General features: G+C 43.4%; 1 protein-coding gene across 1 annotated transcript in view; it reads left to right on the top strand.

Annotated features, from left to right (window-relative positions):
• agmo (alkylglycerol monooxygenase) overlaps positions 1–18,548 on the top strand; it is a 42,173-nt gene that overhangs the window by 11,704 nt on the left and 11,921 nt on the right. The window contains exons 4-12 of the mRNA XM_029505085.1: positions 3,963–4,066; positions 4,694–4,789; positions 6,917–6,983; positions 7,289–7,354; positions 9,068–9,147; positions 9,469–9,603; positions 11,087–11,203; positions 13,955–14,037; positions 15,418–15,523. Coding sequence (XP_029360945.1) covers positions 3,963–4,066; positions 4,694–4,789; positions 6,917–6,983; positions 7,289–7,354; positions 9,068–9,147; positions 9,469–9,603; positions 11,087–11,203; positions 13,955–14,037; positions 15,418–15,523 — 854 coding nt within the window. The remainder of the gene's footprint in view (positions 1–3,962; positions 4,067–4,693; positions 4,790–6,916; positions 6,984–7,288; positions 7,355–9,067; positions 9,148–9,468; positions 9,604–11,086; positions 11,204–13,954; positions 14,038–15,417; positions 15,524–18,548) is intronic.

Genomic DNA, 18,548 nt, shown 5'->3' with positions numbered 1-18,548 from the left:
GGGGGTTGGGGGGGGCGAGTTGGCTGACCGTCCCACTGAGTCCAACGCTCCCTGTTTGGGTTGGCACCCCATCCAAGAGCGCTCCAATCCAAACACTGGAGGGCCGTTCACAGCCCATTAGCTCCGTGACTGACGGGGCGGCCCACCACTCACATGAAGGACGTCGCTTGTTAGTGCCAGCAGTTTGTCGCTGAGGGTGATGATTTAGGCAGCTGATTGATGTGCCTGTAAAAGCCTTTCATAAGCTTCGAGTGGTTAGAAAAAGGTGATTTGGATCTCCTCCTGCGCTGATTATATTTCTTTTTGTCTGGTCATGCGTTTTTTTGTTTTTTTTTCATAGTAGCATTATTCAAGACGCACTTAATTATTAATTATTGGCACTTACTGCGAACTGGAGCTGAATTTATGGGGCTCAATTGGACTTTGGTTCTTGCGTTTATATGACTCTGGTTGTGTAAGCAGCCGCCCTGACAGGGCTCTGCTGGACGTAAACAGACTCTGTTAAAGTCTAACTCAGTCATGTTAACATGACTGATTATGACTTATAGGCCTTGATTATGTGCCACGGTGCAATTCAACATCTCAGTTTGAAAATGGTGAATGTTACGTCACCCCGCTGCCAGCCTCTGTGTTGTTCTTCACTGAGAACCAGGACGGTGAGACTTTGGCACAGCAGCGGTTTGGACTGTCACTTCATCACAAGAAAGATCTGCGTTTGAACTTTTTGGTGACGGGAGTTTTTGTATTTTCGTTTTGTGTTCCTCCTGCAATCTAATCACCCCCATGTTCAGTTTGGGTGTGAACGAAGGTGTGAACGGTTGTTAGCCTCTTTCCGTCGGGCCTGTGATGGACAGGTAGGCCCCGCCCCCTTACACAATTAAAAAATTATAAATTGGATGAATGAATGAATCTATCTATTAAATCGATGAGCCATAACAATTTTCTGTTGTAAGACTTCTGCCACCATCTTTAAACAATACAGGTAAACATTGGATTGTTTAAATTACCCGACAATGAACTGTTTACAGCCGTTTCCTCTGAGTGGACAAATACCTGACCAGCTACAATAACCTCATCATATATCATCTATATTCTTTACTCTTTGTTTCCTTCGTGATTAGTGCTCCTGGCAGCTGCTAGCGTAGCTTCTGTTTCCAGTCAAAATGACCTTAGCAGCACGGACACGTCACCCGCTACCGTTTCCTTGGCACGACGACGGCACGAAGGAAATTGTTTCCAGTGTACTGTGATGCCAGTGGATAAATCAAAACCATGACCAGACCAAAACTATCTGCATGGTCAGCTATTCCGCCGTTATGGCGTTTCATTGGTAGCTACAAGCGGCTGTAGCTAACGGCGGGCTACGAATTCCTGCAGTTCCACTCTCCTTGAGCTGCGATATGGGTGAACTAAGTTTGAGGTATTCTGATTTTAATGGCGCTGCGACAGGCAGTATCCTCTGTAGCGGCGGTAAAAGCAACAACCCGTCCTGAATGAAGAATAAAACGGGTCGTACGTTTACACAAAAACTGCAAAAAGAAGCCGATGTTGATGGCTGCTTCAAAGATTTTCCATTCCTGTAACTTTTTCTTTTTCCTTATCAGATACATTCCAATATGGATTATTTTGAGGACGTGAGTAAACGACTCCTGCTGCCCTTTCTCACTTTCTCACAACAGTCTGATGTTCAGTGTCGTGAGCTGTCCATCATCTCCTTGTTATTCCTGAGAAATGATGAGTTGCGGCTCGCTGGAGGCCAGATGGAAGTGCCGTCCTCAGCGTTTCTCTGCTCTTGCTGGGAACGCAGACTCTGTGGCATTGGTTCTCACCATTAACGGGGCTTCCCTCCTGAATAGGCCCTGCCAAACTATGCAGTGTCCCGCCGAGTCCAGAGATGAGGACATGGGCTTGCAGTGAAGCCTAGCGGTTCCTACTTCCTATCAATGACAACAAGCATCAATCTTAACCGCCCTTAGTCCTGGACCCTGCCAAGCACGACTCCAGTGAGACGAGAGAAAGAAAAAGACTCAGGCTGTTGGACTCAAACAAAGGCTGGATTATCCTCTGAATATGACTCTTTGCGAGACAGTTCATCTCCGAATCCCCCCACGGTTCAGAGCGGAAGAAACGTCATCATTTCTGCTCTCGACTGCTGCACTCAGTCTTCCCCCCACCCCTCCTTCTCTCGTCTCCTGACTTTCTGTCAGTTGCGTTGAGAGGGCAAATAAAGTTTGAAATAAAACCCGACCCTGTTGCTGCCATTTTGACTCCATCCAAAATACACCATTTAACACTGAATATGACACTTCCAAAAACATTCCCTGTGACATTTATTCTCTCACACCTGCTGAAATCCAGCAATAACCCCGTTAAATAAGCGAGGTGTGGAGTATTGCTCGGAAGTGGTAGTTTTCAACTGAAGCTCTTCGGGGGTTTTTCCCCAAACACTTGTGGAATTCCTCGATTGGAAATGTCTTCGGGCGGATCGCGGCGCTCCCCTCCGCTCACACAACACTCACCTTTCGCCGCTCAGCAGCCTGTTTGTTCAGGTGCGGTGAACCCTCGACCTGTTGGGTTTTAGGACTGCCAACCACGATGCATCTTACAAGTTTATTAAACAGCAAGAGGAGGAGGAGACGGAGATGTGGCTCCTGAATGATTTCTCAAAATAGAACGGAGAAATCCCACAAGCGGCAATGAACTTTTAGCATCACAACTTAAAGTTCAGAATAGTTGGAAGACTTTTCTGGCTAGCTTAGCTTAGCACAAAGATTGGGAACAGGTGCAAACTGCTAGCCTGAAGCTCATTATCTCAACGTGTCACACCCGTTTTGAATAGTCCACACATAGCCGCCACCATTTCACACAATGTTACGTACCAGATCATTTCTTAGCTGTTAGCAATAAAACCCTCGGAAACAGCAGAGCACACAATCCTTCATGAAGACAAACATCCACGGGCCATGAAGTACACCTCCTTCAAAACACAGCTACTTCTCACTTTTACTTTGGTTGTTTAGCGTGAAGCAGCTACGAAGGTCAGCCGATTCTTCCTGTTTCCAGTCTTTATTCTAAATTAAACTAACCAACCACTCTAGCTTTATTTTTAGCATCCAGGCACAAACTGCCCCCCTTAAAGGAAACAAAACTCTTGGGGAGTTGGGGAAATAAAAGCTCTGAAGAAAATTTAGATAAACAAGAAAATCACCAAAAAATACACAATTTATTGTTTTTTCATTCATAAGTTTATTGGATTGTTCGATGATCTTTTAATCACAAAACCAAAAATCCCACATTGAGGCTGCTGCATTAAACTTTTTAATAACCTGGGCTGGTTTTATTATAGTGAATACACAACCGTACACAGTCTATATGGGCCTTTGTGGTTCTGCAATATTTAAAGGTTACTGTTCTCTCTTGTATGGCTGCAGAAGCCAAAGTGGACCGAAGGTGCCAAAAAGCACAGACCAGACGGGGTGGTCCGGAAACGGCCCGGAGATCCAGTGAAACTTAACAAGCATGTTCCCGTTGGATGTTAAAATGAAGTGTAACACAGATATTAATGTAGCAAGTATCACAACACAGCGGAGGAATGTAAACTGGAGCACTGGGACATCAGTCTGGACGCTTACCAGCTGCACCCGAATACCTCCACCGCTATAGTAGCCCCCCCCACAAGTGGACAGCTATAGACTCAAGTCTCGCCTTTTCATTTTAAATTGGCCAGGAGTGGCTCCGTCAGTGGGATGAAAGTGTCTAGTTACGCATCTGGGGAAGAAGCAGGGTTGATTGTTGACATAAATCACTTGTCCCAGTGATGTGGACAGTGATGCGGATGTGTGTGTGTGTGTGTGCGTGATGTAAAGGAGATGTGTGTTAGCGTTGAAGACCTGCCCATGAATCGTGTGGAAATGAAACATGGCCGTAACAGTCTTAAGTCTCTTGTGTGTGTGTGTGTCCAGAGGTGGCCTTTCTGTGGGCGGCTCACCAAGTTCACCACAGTTCAGAGTACTACAACCTCTCCACGGCCCTCAGACAGTCCCTCACCCAGCAGTTTGCATCATGGGTAAGATCCTATTCCTCCACTTCCTGTTTTTGTTTAATGATGGAAAACCAATTTCTGCACTCGATGACATGTTCCCCTCATGAGGATAAATCTGAGCCCTCTATCTGGACTATCCAGCACCAGGTGTGTCTTAATCCATGGCTGAAAGTAGTCTCCATCAAAAGCTCTCTTTGCTCCTCTTTTCTGCTCATATTTAAGGAAGTCATTCAGCCTTTTTACACCAGTTGCCGTATCCTTTGAATGTTTAAATGGATAATGAATAAATAATGTTTGTGTCAGCTTTTCCAATATTTAATCATTTAGTCTGACTCCAAAGTGTGGCACAGTCATATTTTACATCCTTTTATATTTGACAGATTTAAAACAACCTCATAAAATAGAAAACGTGTGTCGTTTCCTCCCACTCTGTGCTCGTGATGTTACTAAGTTGGTATATCAAAGTTCACATCATTTTTAGGGCTGGGCACGTCCCATCTGTTGCACATAAAAGCTCCTGACGTGTCCTTTCATTACGCAATATGTTAATAATAGAGGAATTGAAACATAAAACAGAGCGGCTCGGCCTCAGTGTGAGGCCCCCGTCAGGCTGTCAGGTGTGTTCTGCACTCATTTCCCTCCTCTCCTCAGATCTTCTACCTGCCCATGGCGCTGGCTGTGCCTCCCTCCATCTTCGCTGTTCACATACAGCTAAATCTGCTCTACCAGTTCTGGATCCACACGGAGGTAAAAATAAGAAACGAAGCAGTGGTCATACCTTCTGTCATCAGTCTGACTCTGAAGCAGAAATCTATTTAATTACTTGAATTTGGCGGAACGTCTCACACAGTGATGTGTGGTGATGAGAGACGTGGTGGTGTATAAACTAAAAGATGACGCAGCTGCTAAAACATTTACCAGATGAAGGGATGCAGACACACTGTCCTGTTTTTATATCTTTTAACTGCTGCAGATTGCTTCAGCTTTATCTGCTCATTTAATGTTTATTAGATTCATAGAATTACTCTTTATTTGTTTGTATTAAAACTAAAAAAATATAGAATATGAAATACATTATGCATACAATAATAATACAGTTGATTTCACACATGTATCAAAACCTGAAAATGAGTTTTAGTGGCTTGAAAATAAAACAGTAAAAAAAAAATAAAGAAATGTGACTTTATGGTCATATAAGATATTTATGGAGCAACTAGTGTTATAGTTCAATTAGTTATTTAATGGACAATGAATTAATTCAGATTTCATTTGTACGTAAGTTCAAATATTTAAACTTTTAAAGGGCAAGTGTTTTTCAGGTTTATGATTAAAACATTTTAACCAGAGAGTATTTTTGAGCAACTCGATAATCATTTAACGCTGCTGTGCAGAGTTAATCCGACTTTAAACAAAAAAACAAAAAACAGTCTGTAAAGTTATCTTTCTGCCCGTGCTAAAACTAATCCGCCCGCTAAGTCGAGTCTTTGTAGGCCGAGTGTTGCAGTGAAACCTGTGTTCAATAAAAAATAATGAGATTTTATGAAATATTCCAAACAGAAGCATGACCACTCTGTCTGCCTTTAAAGTGACTGGGAGTATCACTTTTACAATCCCCGCGATCGTTAGAGGGAATGAATGGATTTGGAACGCCTTCCATCTTTTAGTGCGCTATTAGTGAAAGCAGTCATAATAGTCACAATTTTCTGAGGGGATGTAATTTATGCCTCCTTTATGGGCTTTTTTTTTTTGATGTCACGTAATTTATTGGCACACCATTTGGGTGCAGCCTCAGAGCTGTAGTGAAGTGGTGGAGACCCCCTTTTTTATTCAAGATAAAACTCTCACGCTCGGCTGCCAGACGCAGCCATTACATGGAAATAATGAATCACTGAGAAATTCTGTCCAGGCGTGTACGTTTCTCCAGATTAAGAGGTCGGCGGTATTGATGAGAAACATCGGAAACATCTGAGTTGGGGGGGGGGGGGGGGAGCTTGAACTGTGTGAAATCTGCTCAGTGTGACCTCTGTAATCTGTAATGACTCACTGGTGCATCTGTTTGATATCTAAAAGAAGAGAAGTGATTCATGCTGCTTTTCATGCGCAGAACGAGCTCGTGTTCGTTCAGCTGCATGTTGTTTATGCCGATACACGTTTCCTCAATGTGTGTTAATGTGTTCGAACATTGTCAGCAGCTCCGGCAGCTCTTTTCCTGCAGCCATCGCACCGCCAGTCAGCGGATACCACTGCTAATTCAAAAATTTAACCATCATCAAATAAATAGGATTTTAGATATTGATATGATATCCCACAATGCATCACTCCAAGAGTTCTTTTATTTTTTTTTTTTTTTTTGGCCATCAGCCAAAGATTTGGTCTTCATGTCTAGAGTGACACAAAGGGAGTTTTTACAGAAGCAGCTGATTTCTATTTTTTCTTGGAAAAGTTATAAATAGGCACCATGTTGACTTTGGAGTTCCTCAGAGGCCGCGTCTGAAGTTCTGGTGATCACCTGATCGGTTTATTGTGACCACTACGAGTCCCAACATTTATCAACACTCCCCAGAGGATGAACCTTTTTCTATTTTGGACACTGTGCGATCTTTTTGGGCTTTTTAGTTTTTTTTTTTAAGGATTTTTATGGCATCGGCTGATTACAAACATGGATGATAACGGAATAGTAGAGTTGAGTTAGGCTCAAACAAAATGTCTGCTGGGATTAGAGAAACAGAGAAGGAGATTTTTTTTTTGTATTCATGGTCCCAGTCTGTTTTATAATTTCAAAATGTTTGTGTAAAGAATGAAAAGAATGAGCTTTTATTTATTTTTAAACCTGAAAACCTTCTGACTGGTTTTCCTCTTTATTATCCCCTTCAGCTGATCCGAGACCTCGGACCTCTGGAGTGGATCTTCAACACCCCAAAGCATCACAGAGTTCATCACGGTGAGACACTAGAAGGTTTTATATGTACGTCACAAACCTATATTGCTGTCTTTCAGTGTTTTACTGAGAGATGTGCCGTTTAACACTGGCGAGCTTCTAATCAGGAATGAGAGGTCGATAATTGGTCATGTCTGATCACGGATATGTTCGAATTAGTCCAGTCCAGTTTCCACCCAGCTTTGGGAAAACAATCCACTGAAATATTGGAATGAAAAGCAGCAGTGGAGTCCAAGGTGGCTTTTTTTATTTTTTGTTGGTATTTGAATAATTTCTGTGGTAACTTGACTGTATAATTATCTCCACAGGGAGGAATCTTTACTGTATTGACAAGAACTACGGAGGAATTCTGATCATATGGGACAGATTGTTCGGTAAGAAAAAAATCATCTTTGCTTTTCAGGCTCCAAATTTTGTTTATTATTACATAAAAGCGCAGTTTAATTTTGTTTATCTGTTTCTGGGTTGCGGGGGTAGCTGGAGCCAATCCCAGCTCACAGTGGGTGAAGGCGGGGTCACAGAGACACACACTCAAACTTTATTAACCCAAACATGATGTCTTTGGATGGTGGAAGGAAACAGGCAGGCACAGGGACAACGTGGAGACTCCGCACAGAAAAGCCCCGGGCCAGCAACCAAACCTGTGACCTTCTTAATGTGAGGCAACAGTGCTAACCACTACGCCGCCGTACGGCCGCTTTTGGTTTATTTCAAGCTTTTTTATCCAGAAGGAGATCAGTTTGTAGTTTGTAGGCTCTTATTCTGTCTTGTGATTGGCTCTTACTGCTTCTTGCGGTTTTGGTGTGACAACAAAGTTACAGATGTCCTGATGGCTGGTTTTAAGGTTTACGCATCCAGGCTCAGACCTTTGATACTTTAGTATCTAGACCGGACTTATAGCAAAGGGGACTTGGACATCTACCTTTATACGTTATGGGACCTTTAATTGCTAAATCATATGCTGCTGAAGAAAAAAGAGCATGGATTGTACAGCTTGAAGTACTAAAGCAGATGTGTATATAAGTTATATATTTTAAGTTTTGCATTGTGAAATTTACATTTGTTTTAATTCCTATTCTTTCTTGTGAGTTGAATTACTTTTACATACTACTTTGTGCATGAAGTGCTCAGTGTTTAACATTTATGGCTCATAAATAAATATTAGCAGCGTGTGATGTAAAACCGCTCTTAAGTTTTAATATCACGTCCAGATTTCTAGAACCATCTCCTGTGAACTATTAAATGTTTAGTCAAGTTATTGGTTTAATGTTTTTGGTTTTCATATAGTGTCTATGAGTCCTTTCTTGTCATAACTTGTTCTTGAATGGAAACCAAAAATCATGATATCACAGTTTATTGCAACAAAATGAAGGTAAACTGTGACTGTTGGCTTTTTTTCTATTATTTGGCGACAGACTATTTTTAGAGGTCGGTCCCAGAAGTTGTTCAACCTTGGGAGTTGGTGGAGGCCAAAACAAAGCTGGAAGAAGAGTGGGCATTGTGCTCACGATGATGGGTGGCCAGAAAGTGACTTTTTGCGCCACCTACAGGAACAGACTGGACCTGTTAGTCATCGTCGCTGTTGCCGCACACTGAAATGACCAAATTACTGTCTCGCTCTTGATGTTGGCCCAGGTATATTAATATCCCCAATCCCGTTTTAGCAGCCTGAGCTACGTCCAACAGCAGCTAACAATCTGTCGTAGCTGCAGCTGCTCTGATGATGTAAATACGTGAAAATTGATGATTGTTTCTAAGTACCATACATCACTGTAACTTCCTCCTTCAAACACACACAAAGAAATCAACACTGAGTGGTTTGTTCGATCACGGCTCACTCTTTATTCTGTAAACAAGACGTGCTGATGTGTAATCAATATTTTCCCTCTTATTGCTACAAAGGATACTCATCTGACTTTCCTCTTTACATCTACAGTTATGCTTCAGTCAAAGTTTGAGTCATAACATTCATCTGGGTGAACGTTACACCCAACTGGCTCCTCCAATGCTCCAGAAAAGTTTAACCTTAAGATATTTTGTTTCTTCTGCAAATAAGATATTCTAAATGTCTTCCTCCCCCCCAACAGGTACCTTCGCCCTGGAGGCAGACAAAGTGGTGTATGGCCTGGTGTATCCCATCAAGACATTTGAAATCCTCTCTGTCCAGGTTGGTAGATGACAAGCCAGCTCGTGTCTTCCTTGTTGGCTGAGCAGCCATTTTGTAACCATAACAATATTACTCCACTCCAAACAAACGGGCCAGCTGAGGTAAAGGAGGCCAATGAAACAAGATTCCAAGGAGGTGGACGTTAGGATTATTTTTGCTGCCCTCACAAACTGGCAGATCAGAGAATGAGCTACGTTCTGCCCGGTGAAAGCTGATTAATTGCTGCAGCTATTGCTTAGCTAACACTCGCCAGTTAAATGTAGCGTTTGATTGCATATTGATGTTTTGTTTTTTTTTTCCTCTCTATCTCTCTTTTTTTAGTTTCACTACTATTTGTATTTGTGGGACAAGTCCAACACTTACAAAACTATCAGCGACAAATTGTCAGCGTTCATCAAGGGCCCGAGCTGGAGCCCCGGCAAACCACGGCTGGGCGACCACCTCAACAATCCCAAGGTTTGTAAAACTATCCTTTGTTTCCTTGGTTCTTAAAAAGATGGCAAACCTTTCACAACACAGCCCTCAGGCCTCATCACCCATCATTTTGACGCAGTGAAAACACAGGCCAATGACTCCGAGCATTCCTCATTTGAAGGATTCGCATATTCTGCGCGTTTTACAAGGAACTGCCACATCAAATAAAAAGCTGTAAAGCCTTTGTAGAGGGAACAAAATAAGTTCATTTTCACCGTCTTAAAATGCAGTCTGCAGGATTGAAACCGCATGCAGTTTAGTGTAAGTGTGTGTGTGTGTGTGAAAGAAATACAGGCTCCAGTTGAATGCTCCAGCGGTTAGCTTTGAAATAACGCTGATGGTGTCACATATTTAGTCCCTTATGCTTCACACTAAAAAAAAAAAAAACCTCCCCTTTGCCTTTACGATTAAATTGGCCCTTTAAACCCAGCGGGGTGATTCTAAACATGGACCGAGCTGGACTTGAACTTGAAATATCTTGAAAGGCTTTGTGTGGATGTCTGCTCGGTGAAGGGAAGGAAGGAGAGGGCAGTGAATGAGGACAGAGGGGTTGGACGTGTCTCGGCTCTTTGAGACAAAGCAGAGCAGCGAGCTGGAATACATAGAGGGTTGGAGATGGGGTTGGGGGAACCCACATGTGGTGGTTTTGGTTCCTCGGGATCCTGGGAAAACCCCCCGAATGAGAGGCAGCCATCTGTGATTGGCCAGGTTGTTGTTTTTTTTTTTGTTCGCCAAAACAGTTTCAACATAAAGCCCTAAGGCCTAATCACTTATCGTTTGGATGCAAACGCAGACAAAAGCAGGTCAAGTGACTCAGGGAATTCTTACAGACGGACTCATATGTTCCTCAGTGTTTGGGGGAAACCGCTACACCCAATAAATCCTGCACAATTTTATAGATGGAGCACAACGAGCTAATTTTCAGCATGCAGGACACTGAAGTAACACAAGGTTTGTTTTTTTTTTTGTTTTTTGGGCGCAAAAGGAAATAAACACACAGGAGGTAGAAAGGACTTGAGAATTGAAAAAGGTCATTTGGAGCCTGTTTTGGCTGAGGAGGTTTTTATTACTTTCTCCTTTTTAAAGCCCCGACGTTCACACTGAGCCTGTGTTGTTTTTGTTACTGGCTTTATCTGTCTGCCGTTACTACACGGTGACATATCAATGCTCCAAAAATATTTTATGGACTCACTGCACGTTTAATAAAGAAATGCAGATTTGGAATATGAATTTGAATTTGAATTTGAAATGTAATTGTCCTTTTAATGCCGCTGTGATACACAAAACATATTGTCTGCTCTTCGTATGTAATTAGTTCAGGTTCTGAGCTTTTCATGGGTGGATTAATTCTGTAAAACCTCTACACATGTAACATTTGAAGCTCCGTTTGGTGTTTGAGCAAGACATCTCATCCAGGAAAAGGTGAGATTTGGGGAATTAAACGTGCTTTATTTTCCTTGTGCAGGTTACAGGAAAGGAAGTGCCTCACAATCCCAGCTGGTCTCCACTTTTACAAGTCTACGTGGTCCTGCATTTCCTACTGGTGCTCCAGACTTACCACGACCTGTTAGAAAATAAGATGGTACGTAATTTGTCGCATTAGGAAATGTGAGACGCTTTGGGTTTCTTAAAGGGCTCGGTCGAAAAAGCACTTTGACCTCTGGTCCGTTCAGACAGAATTTTCTTTCCTGCAGGAATGAAGTTGCTGACCGAACTCTGGTGGTCACACACCGGCCGCCGGTTTGTTTAGGCTACTGTAATCCCTCATATAAAGTATGACAAGGTGGTCCGTGGTTCTTAATTTAAGACTCAGCGCATGCATGTTTGTTTGCCAACATTATTTCACCCAATTATGCAGTTTGTTGTGGCTGGTCCACAGTCGGGCAGAGTCCTCTACTTAGCCAGCAGGAAAAGACTAGCTGAGTCTAACATCATGACAGGATGACTGATCGGCATTCCCCTTTAGAACAACCTTTGTCTATTATTTTCCACTCGACGAGCCAAAGGACCCCCTTCCTCCTCCTCCAGGAAGAAAAAAAAAAAGCAGGTCTCCTCAGCAGTTATCTTTGGAAGGCGTTTTTCCCTCGGCATAGTTTTGGTTAGCCAAAAAGTGCTGTCACGCCCAGCCCCTTCAAACTCCCAAATAAAACGGCCTGTCTTTTTGTGATCGCTACCTTCATGGAGCGCCTTCAGTTGTGGTCCCCCTCGCCCCCCTGCTCCCCTCCTCCTCCACCCTCTCGCTCACACACACACACACACACACACATGCAATCACACACACTTCCCCTCCTGGGTCGAGGGCTCCCCTCCCTCTCGGCGAATGAAACACCAGCTGGTGGTCCAGCAGTGAACACAAACGCCTTAATTGTCGAGTCAACCATTTCCCAACCCAAATAGCCTTCAGGATGCAGCAATCAGGACTTGGAGGGAAAATAACAAAGTGAGCACTCTGCCCCAACAATAAATCATGTCACTGTTATATATTTATACCCACATGTTCGCTAGCCACTTATTTAGCTTGACAATTGATGATACACTGCCGGACAATTTATGGGCTTTGCGTTAATTCGAAGCCATGAAAACATGGTCATTTCAAACAAGTGGAGCTACTTTTCAATTACATCATCAGCGAGCCAGTGTGTATGTTTTATTATAGGTTTCCTAACCAGTTACTATTAGAGGCAGAGTGGGAAATTGACCAAGTAAAGGCCTCGCCATCTCAAAGCAGCTCTGCAGAAGTGCAGCGACTGCAGGTCAGGGAAGAGACTAACGCAAATATTGGTATCAGTTGACTTATTCAGGTTTTTGGGCTCACAATCTGAAGTATACTGTATTATCTCTGTAGTTTGCTGAGGTGCCACTTGGACAGTGTTTTCTCTGCGAGGCTTTCGTGGTCTTCGTCATAATAACGGCCTGAGTAATGAGTTAATCTGCTCGGCCCCATGGGACGGCAGAATAACACAATCAGGCGGCCGCTCACGGCACAGCGCTGCCACCAGATGTTAACTTTCACTCGTGTCCTCGGCTGCTGTTGCCGCAGCTTTGACACTCGATCACGTTGAAAATTAACAGGATAAGGGCGGGGGGGGGGGACAAAAAAAAAAAAAAAAAACACGACTGCACCTGACCACACTGGGATTTTCCCTCGAGCGCAGCGTTTCCTGCTCGCTGCGAGATCAATAGTCGTTCGAAACAAAACAAAACACAACACGACAAAAAAAAAAAAAAAAAAGATCATGTGGCCGAGCGTTTCTGGTCTTGCTTGAGCCCCCTCGGGTTATTAAACTCAGATAAGTTCACATAACCTTTGATACCAAAATAATTCTCCGCTGATTACACCTCTTACTAAAAATAACTGTATCTGTAGCCTCTGAACTCCGATGCAGCGATCACTCTGCTTTAATAAGCTTTGACAGTCTGGAGTGAGTTTAGTTCCTCTGGTCTGATACATGGATCGGGCCCAGAATCCCCCCGCTGCAAACCCTCCCCATTTGATTCACGGAAAACTTAATCACATCATCCGTCTGTGTTCCCATGTGAGGGTTCGGATGTTATACTTCTTATGGAAACTTATGGATTGTGAATTCTGGGTGAACATAAAGAAATGCTGCTATATTGGATCCTGTTGATGGGTTGATAATTGTGTTTACTACGTACGGCCCTCCGGGTCTGTGTGGTATGGGAGCAGTCAGAGAGATTTTGGCTGTTAGGTTCTGGATTGAGTGTCGGAGAAATATAAACCAAAGCTGACAGCCCGCTGCGTCCTCAGGAGACACCGGGCTTCCAGCTGCTGCCCTCGTCCAAGGCCGTAGGTTAGAGAACACGAATTAGACCGTACATCACGTTCTGTACTCTGCATGTTTGCGCGCGTGCGTCCCCAGCATAGCTCGGAAAAAAAAAAAAAAAAAAAAAAAAAGGCCAGCAAGAATCTGTATGGGATTTTTGCTCCGATGTTGGTTGTTTTGGCTCCGTCTTTGGGGGCTGTCGGGATTCAAACCGAAGTCTCTGCCACTGTGGTCAAGTCCCCCGTCAAGAACCATCTGGGATGATTAGAGCGACTATGTAAACTAGGCATGTCAGTGCAAAGTAAGAGGCAGCGTGCATTTGCTGCAGGATACAGTTTGTGCCAGTACACTTATTCTGAAGGTCAGACATGTTTTGGTTGGCATTGTCGAGTAAACAGCCGAACAGCCGTGCGGTTTATGACTGCTCTCCCAGTAAGGTCTCTTGTGATGGTAACTTAACCAGCCATGATATTGATTTAAAGTTTAAATTCTAATGTATTTTTTCCCAACCACATTTTTCATGGCGCGCAAACGTATCTCCCTCCTAGATGCTGTCCCAGTTAACCATTTTGGGGATGACCCTCTACGTCCTGCTCACCCTCACCTCGCTGGGCTTCATCATGGACCAGAGGTAAGAAACTGACCCTTCCTCATCTCCCCATTTCTGGAGAAGTGTTTGCAATCCTCAGCTACATTTGATAATGGATCACTGAACTGGCACCGGCTTCTCAAATGTGAGGATTTGCTGCCTAATAATATTGAAAATGGAATATCTTTCTCTCTTTTAGTTAAGTTTGGTTGAATAAATAAGTAAAATTTAATGTTTTCTCTGTAATCAACATTGATTATTTCCTAAAATGGCTTCTATCGGTGGGTGGGATTTATCAGGCACCAAGGGAATCATTTAGTCCTTGATGCTGATGTGTTGGAACCGGTGACAGGATCAAGGCCGCCATCTTAATCCGATCCAGCAATCAGGGAAGTGCTGAATAAACAAGTCGGATCTTTGGAGGCTTCCAGCTTCCAGGAATTAAAGGCTTTGCTGCTAACATCTTGGTGCCAGATACCGCAGCTCACAGTCAGAGGTCTAGTGGAGTCAAGATGAGCCTTAAACCTGCATTTTATCTCATGATGTCAGATTGTATTGAAGTCTATGGGAAAAAGTCCGTAATTCCCAGTTGTTTCTTTTAGCTCAGTAAAAATTTTCCTGATGAGTTCATGGTCTCAGTCTCTACTTTCAAGTCAACAGTGCAACATGATTATTTTTTAAATGATGATCCCGCTTAGAAGAAAATGGACCGTTAAGTTGGGGATGTGTTAGGGGCCAGGGCTGCTGTTTTGATTGACAGATTGTACCACCCAGTCAGGATGGAGTGCAAAGCAGGTCAGATCTGAAAACCAAAATGGCAGATGGACAAATTCCAAACTTGAGGTTGGAATTTGAAGGGTTGAAACTGCATTAAACTTTGAATTAAAACCAATAACTTTCATGTTATCTCACATTTGTGTGACATTATGAACCTGCAGTCCTCTCTGAAGCACATAAATGTATTTTTTTCAGATTTTTTCTGATCTAATAATTGAATTTTATTTAGTTAAATACCTTCACCTGCTCATGGTTCCAGAAACCATTTGTTGAAAAGATCTGAGGGAAGCATCGGTCTGTGGTTGAACTGCCTCGCTTTGGTTTAAAGGCCTCCACTGTGGGACAACTGTGACAAATACTTTGCATGTAGAAGAAGACTCTGTCTCCATCAGATTGGAGCTTCAGTCGTGTGCTGTATCTACCATGTAGCACAGTAACTGACCTAATAGACCATGACTCTCCTTGGGGGGGGGGTCAAGTCTATTTAAACTCAATCAGCTCTGGAATCTTCTCCCATTGAAATCTTTGATTGTCCCTGTGAAATCAGGACGGCATAAAATTCCAGGTGAAGGCCACGAGGTGAGCGCACGGTGAGGATGTCAGGTTCGCTGTTGTGTCAACCCTTGATGTGTTCCTCATGTTTAGGCCAGCGGCGGCTGCCCTGGAGATGCTGCGCTGCGTCGCCATGGTGACACTGCAGAGGTACGGCGCCGTGAAGCCCCTGCTGCCTTGGCTGGCCGTCCCCACTGAGGTAAGACGACAATGGCGGAGGTTTTAGCCTGAGCGAGATGACAACATCTGACAGCGGCCCACTTAGCCGCCGTACCGCTCGGCATGAACGTCACATGACCCGATCAGGTGGACGACTGAGCCAGAAAATGCTCCACAGTGGTGTCTCTTCTCAAGGAAAACTGTCTTTGGCTCAGTATGAATACTGTAGATGGCGGCCAACTGAGACTACACTTAACCAGACAACAGCTAAAGTAGAATTTTTGTATTTTTGCCAGCTGATGGAGTTAATTAGCGACAGCGGGGCTGTTGATTCAGCTGCAGATGCTGACGGTCGCCAGCAGAAACAAAGAGCAGAGCTCCTCGTGTCGTCATTGGGTCCAGATTTCAGATAAATGTGGTGGAACTTTTCCTCCAGGTGGCGCTTCAGCAACATGAAAACGGTATGACCCACTTTAAAGGCCCAATAACACAGAAATGAGGATTTAACATTAGAGGAATGCCATTTAGCATCTGGTGATCAGAGTGCACCGTCTTCATCAGGTTTTAGCTGTTTTCTTTCCCCCTTTTGGCTTAACTTCAGAGCTTATTCTGCACCGCGGAGATCCTGGTTAAGAAAATATTCTTTCACCATTTAGTCCATTTTAGTCTGTCAGTGCTTTCACTGCTATTAAATTAACTTTATTTAGCATTGTCTGATTTCTCTCTGCTGTCCAACAAACACAAATGCACTGACAGAATCTCTTTCACTGGATTCTAATGCGATGTTCTTGCACCAACCCGTGAATCTAAACTGAGCATGAAAACTTTTGAATTTCCTGTTTAAATAGTTTCCAATACGACTTATTTTCCTTCTTTTTTATTTATTTATTTTTTTTACGCTGAAATAATGACATATTGTGGAAACAGTTTTTATTTTAAATTTTGTTTTCAAGACTGTCCATCAGGACATTGTGGCGCATGAATCAGTCCAGATTACTTCTCTGTACGTTGGCTGGTTGATGGTTGAAATTTTAGAACAGCCAAATCTGTGTGAAAGCACGTGTTGGTTACTAAATAAAGGCTTGGGCCTTTTTTTTTTTTTCTTGTCATATTATACTCTGGGAACTTATTGAACAAATAGTTCCACATCTTAGTAGCTGTGGAAAGTTAATTAAACAAACACCGGGAACAGCAGAGGAAGAATAATTTTCATATAAGTGGCGACAAGTCGTGATGAAATGAGTGTGAGGACGGTGTACAGAGAAACAGGCCGACGTCTTCACATTAAAAAAAAATTTGTCTGCGGGAAAATGTGAAAAAGCGTGTTTATATAAATCATCACATGCTTCCTTGACAGCATCCTGTTTCCCAAATGTGTGTGTGTTGTGTGGTCTGCTTTGGGTGTGTGAAATACGTGCGAGCTGGGTGCTAAGTCCAGCCTGCAGCGCTGTGATCTATGAGTCCAGATGCGTTGCCCAATTGACCATAAAATTGGCCTGCTTTTCTGGCTCTGGCAGCCCGACCATAGATGGCGGCTGACCTCTCATTAAGTTCCCTACCTCTTCTTTCTTTTTTTTTTTTCTACAAACACCCCCCCCCCCTCCCGCGCCCGCCCTCGCTGCTCACCATTTCAGCCAGCGTGAACGAGAGCAGCACTTCTGGAACCAATTAGTGCCGTCTGCTGCTAACTAGCACCGGCTGATGAGATTTGCACGTGAGTGCTGGGTTGCTGCTTTTATTGTCCTGCGACTCCACATCTGTGCTGCTCAGGTGTTCAAAAGACAAGTCGAGGCTTTTCCTCCCCGCTTTCTTTTTCTTTTCTTTTTTTTCTCATCGTAAAATCAAATAAAACTAAATGAATTATAATTTTTCAAAGCCCGTGTCTGAAACGAAGTGCATATCCAATCAGCTTTGGAGAAGTGAAAATTAAAAAAAAAAAAAAAAAAGAAAAGGAAAAATCTTGATTTATGCAGCATATGCTGCGCGGCTGTGTCACTTCGACAGCGCTGTAACGTTCATGCAGCCGTTTCCTTGAGCGAATCATTAGGCCTCATTTGAAGTCGCAGTACATCAGGCTGAGCTGAATAAATGTCGCGGCTGCAGGTGGGGCTCAGTCAAAATCCTCACAAGTGACTTGAAATGGTTCCTGACATATTTGTGCCCTTTGTTCAGAGCCAGAGCACCAGAAAAAAAAAAAAAAAGAAAAAGTGAAACCACCTCCCAAACTTAAAGGTACTTTAATGATATATGGCCCTGACGCGTGAGGTGAACGGCCAGGTCTTGGTTGCAGGAGGGGGGCCGGGCGGGGGGGCGTGTTTTGAAGTCGGGCCAAACAATTAACAGTCACTTGAAATGGACGAGGGGGAAATTCACATTTAATTGTATTCAGGCTCATGCAACTGTACAGTTGGGAAAAGGAGAGAAGGTGGTGGTGGTGTGTGTGTGTGTGGGGGGGCACCCCAAAAAAAAAAAAAAAAAACTACAAAAACTAGGTTGGTTTGTGGTCCTTCAAACCCAGTGGTGTGATATACTGCACCCTTAAAGCTCACAGTGGTATTTATAGTGGCTCTGGAGATTTCCCTTGTAAAGCTGCAGGCTTGACCTGTAAACCAGGGCCGCCTCTCGCTCCCAGCCGCCCACTCACCCTCCAAAAAAACCCACGACGGCGCGGCTCATATGAGCACCTCGCTGCTGCAGAGCGGACCAGACCCCCCCCCTTTAGAACTGTTTTTCCAAGAAGAGTTCATGTTTGTGTGCGAATCTGTAGCATCGGTGTGTCTGTCGAGATCGAACACCGCGGATTGAATCTGATGCATCAGTCATATATAAATAAAAAAAGAAGACACTGTAACATAAATAGATGAGAAAATATTTTCAATTATTTATTATTTCCTCAGAGTTATTTTATTCTTTTTTTATTGTAACAAAGACTGAGCTGAGTTCGGGCAATCCTGAAAACACAAGGCACAATTTTTCGTGTAATTCTGCCAGTTTTCCTAAATTACTGCATTTCTGGGTTGGAATACTTTCACGATCAGGAAAAGTAGCTGATTATATAATATACA

This window comes from Echeneis naucrates, chromosome 6 (genome assembly GCF_900963305.1).
Source record: "Echeneis naucrates chromosome 6, fEcheNa1.1, whole genome shotgun sequence".
NCBI classification, from domain to species: domain Eukaryota; kingdom Metazoa; phylum Chordata; class Actinopteri; order Carangiformes; family Echeneidae; genus Echeneis; species Echeneis naucrates.
This window is presented reverse-complemented; position numbering and strand designations above follow the sequence as displayed.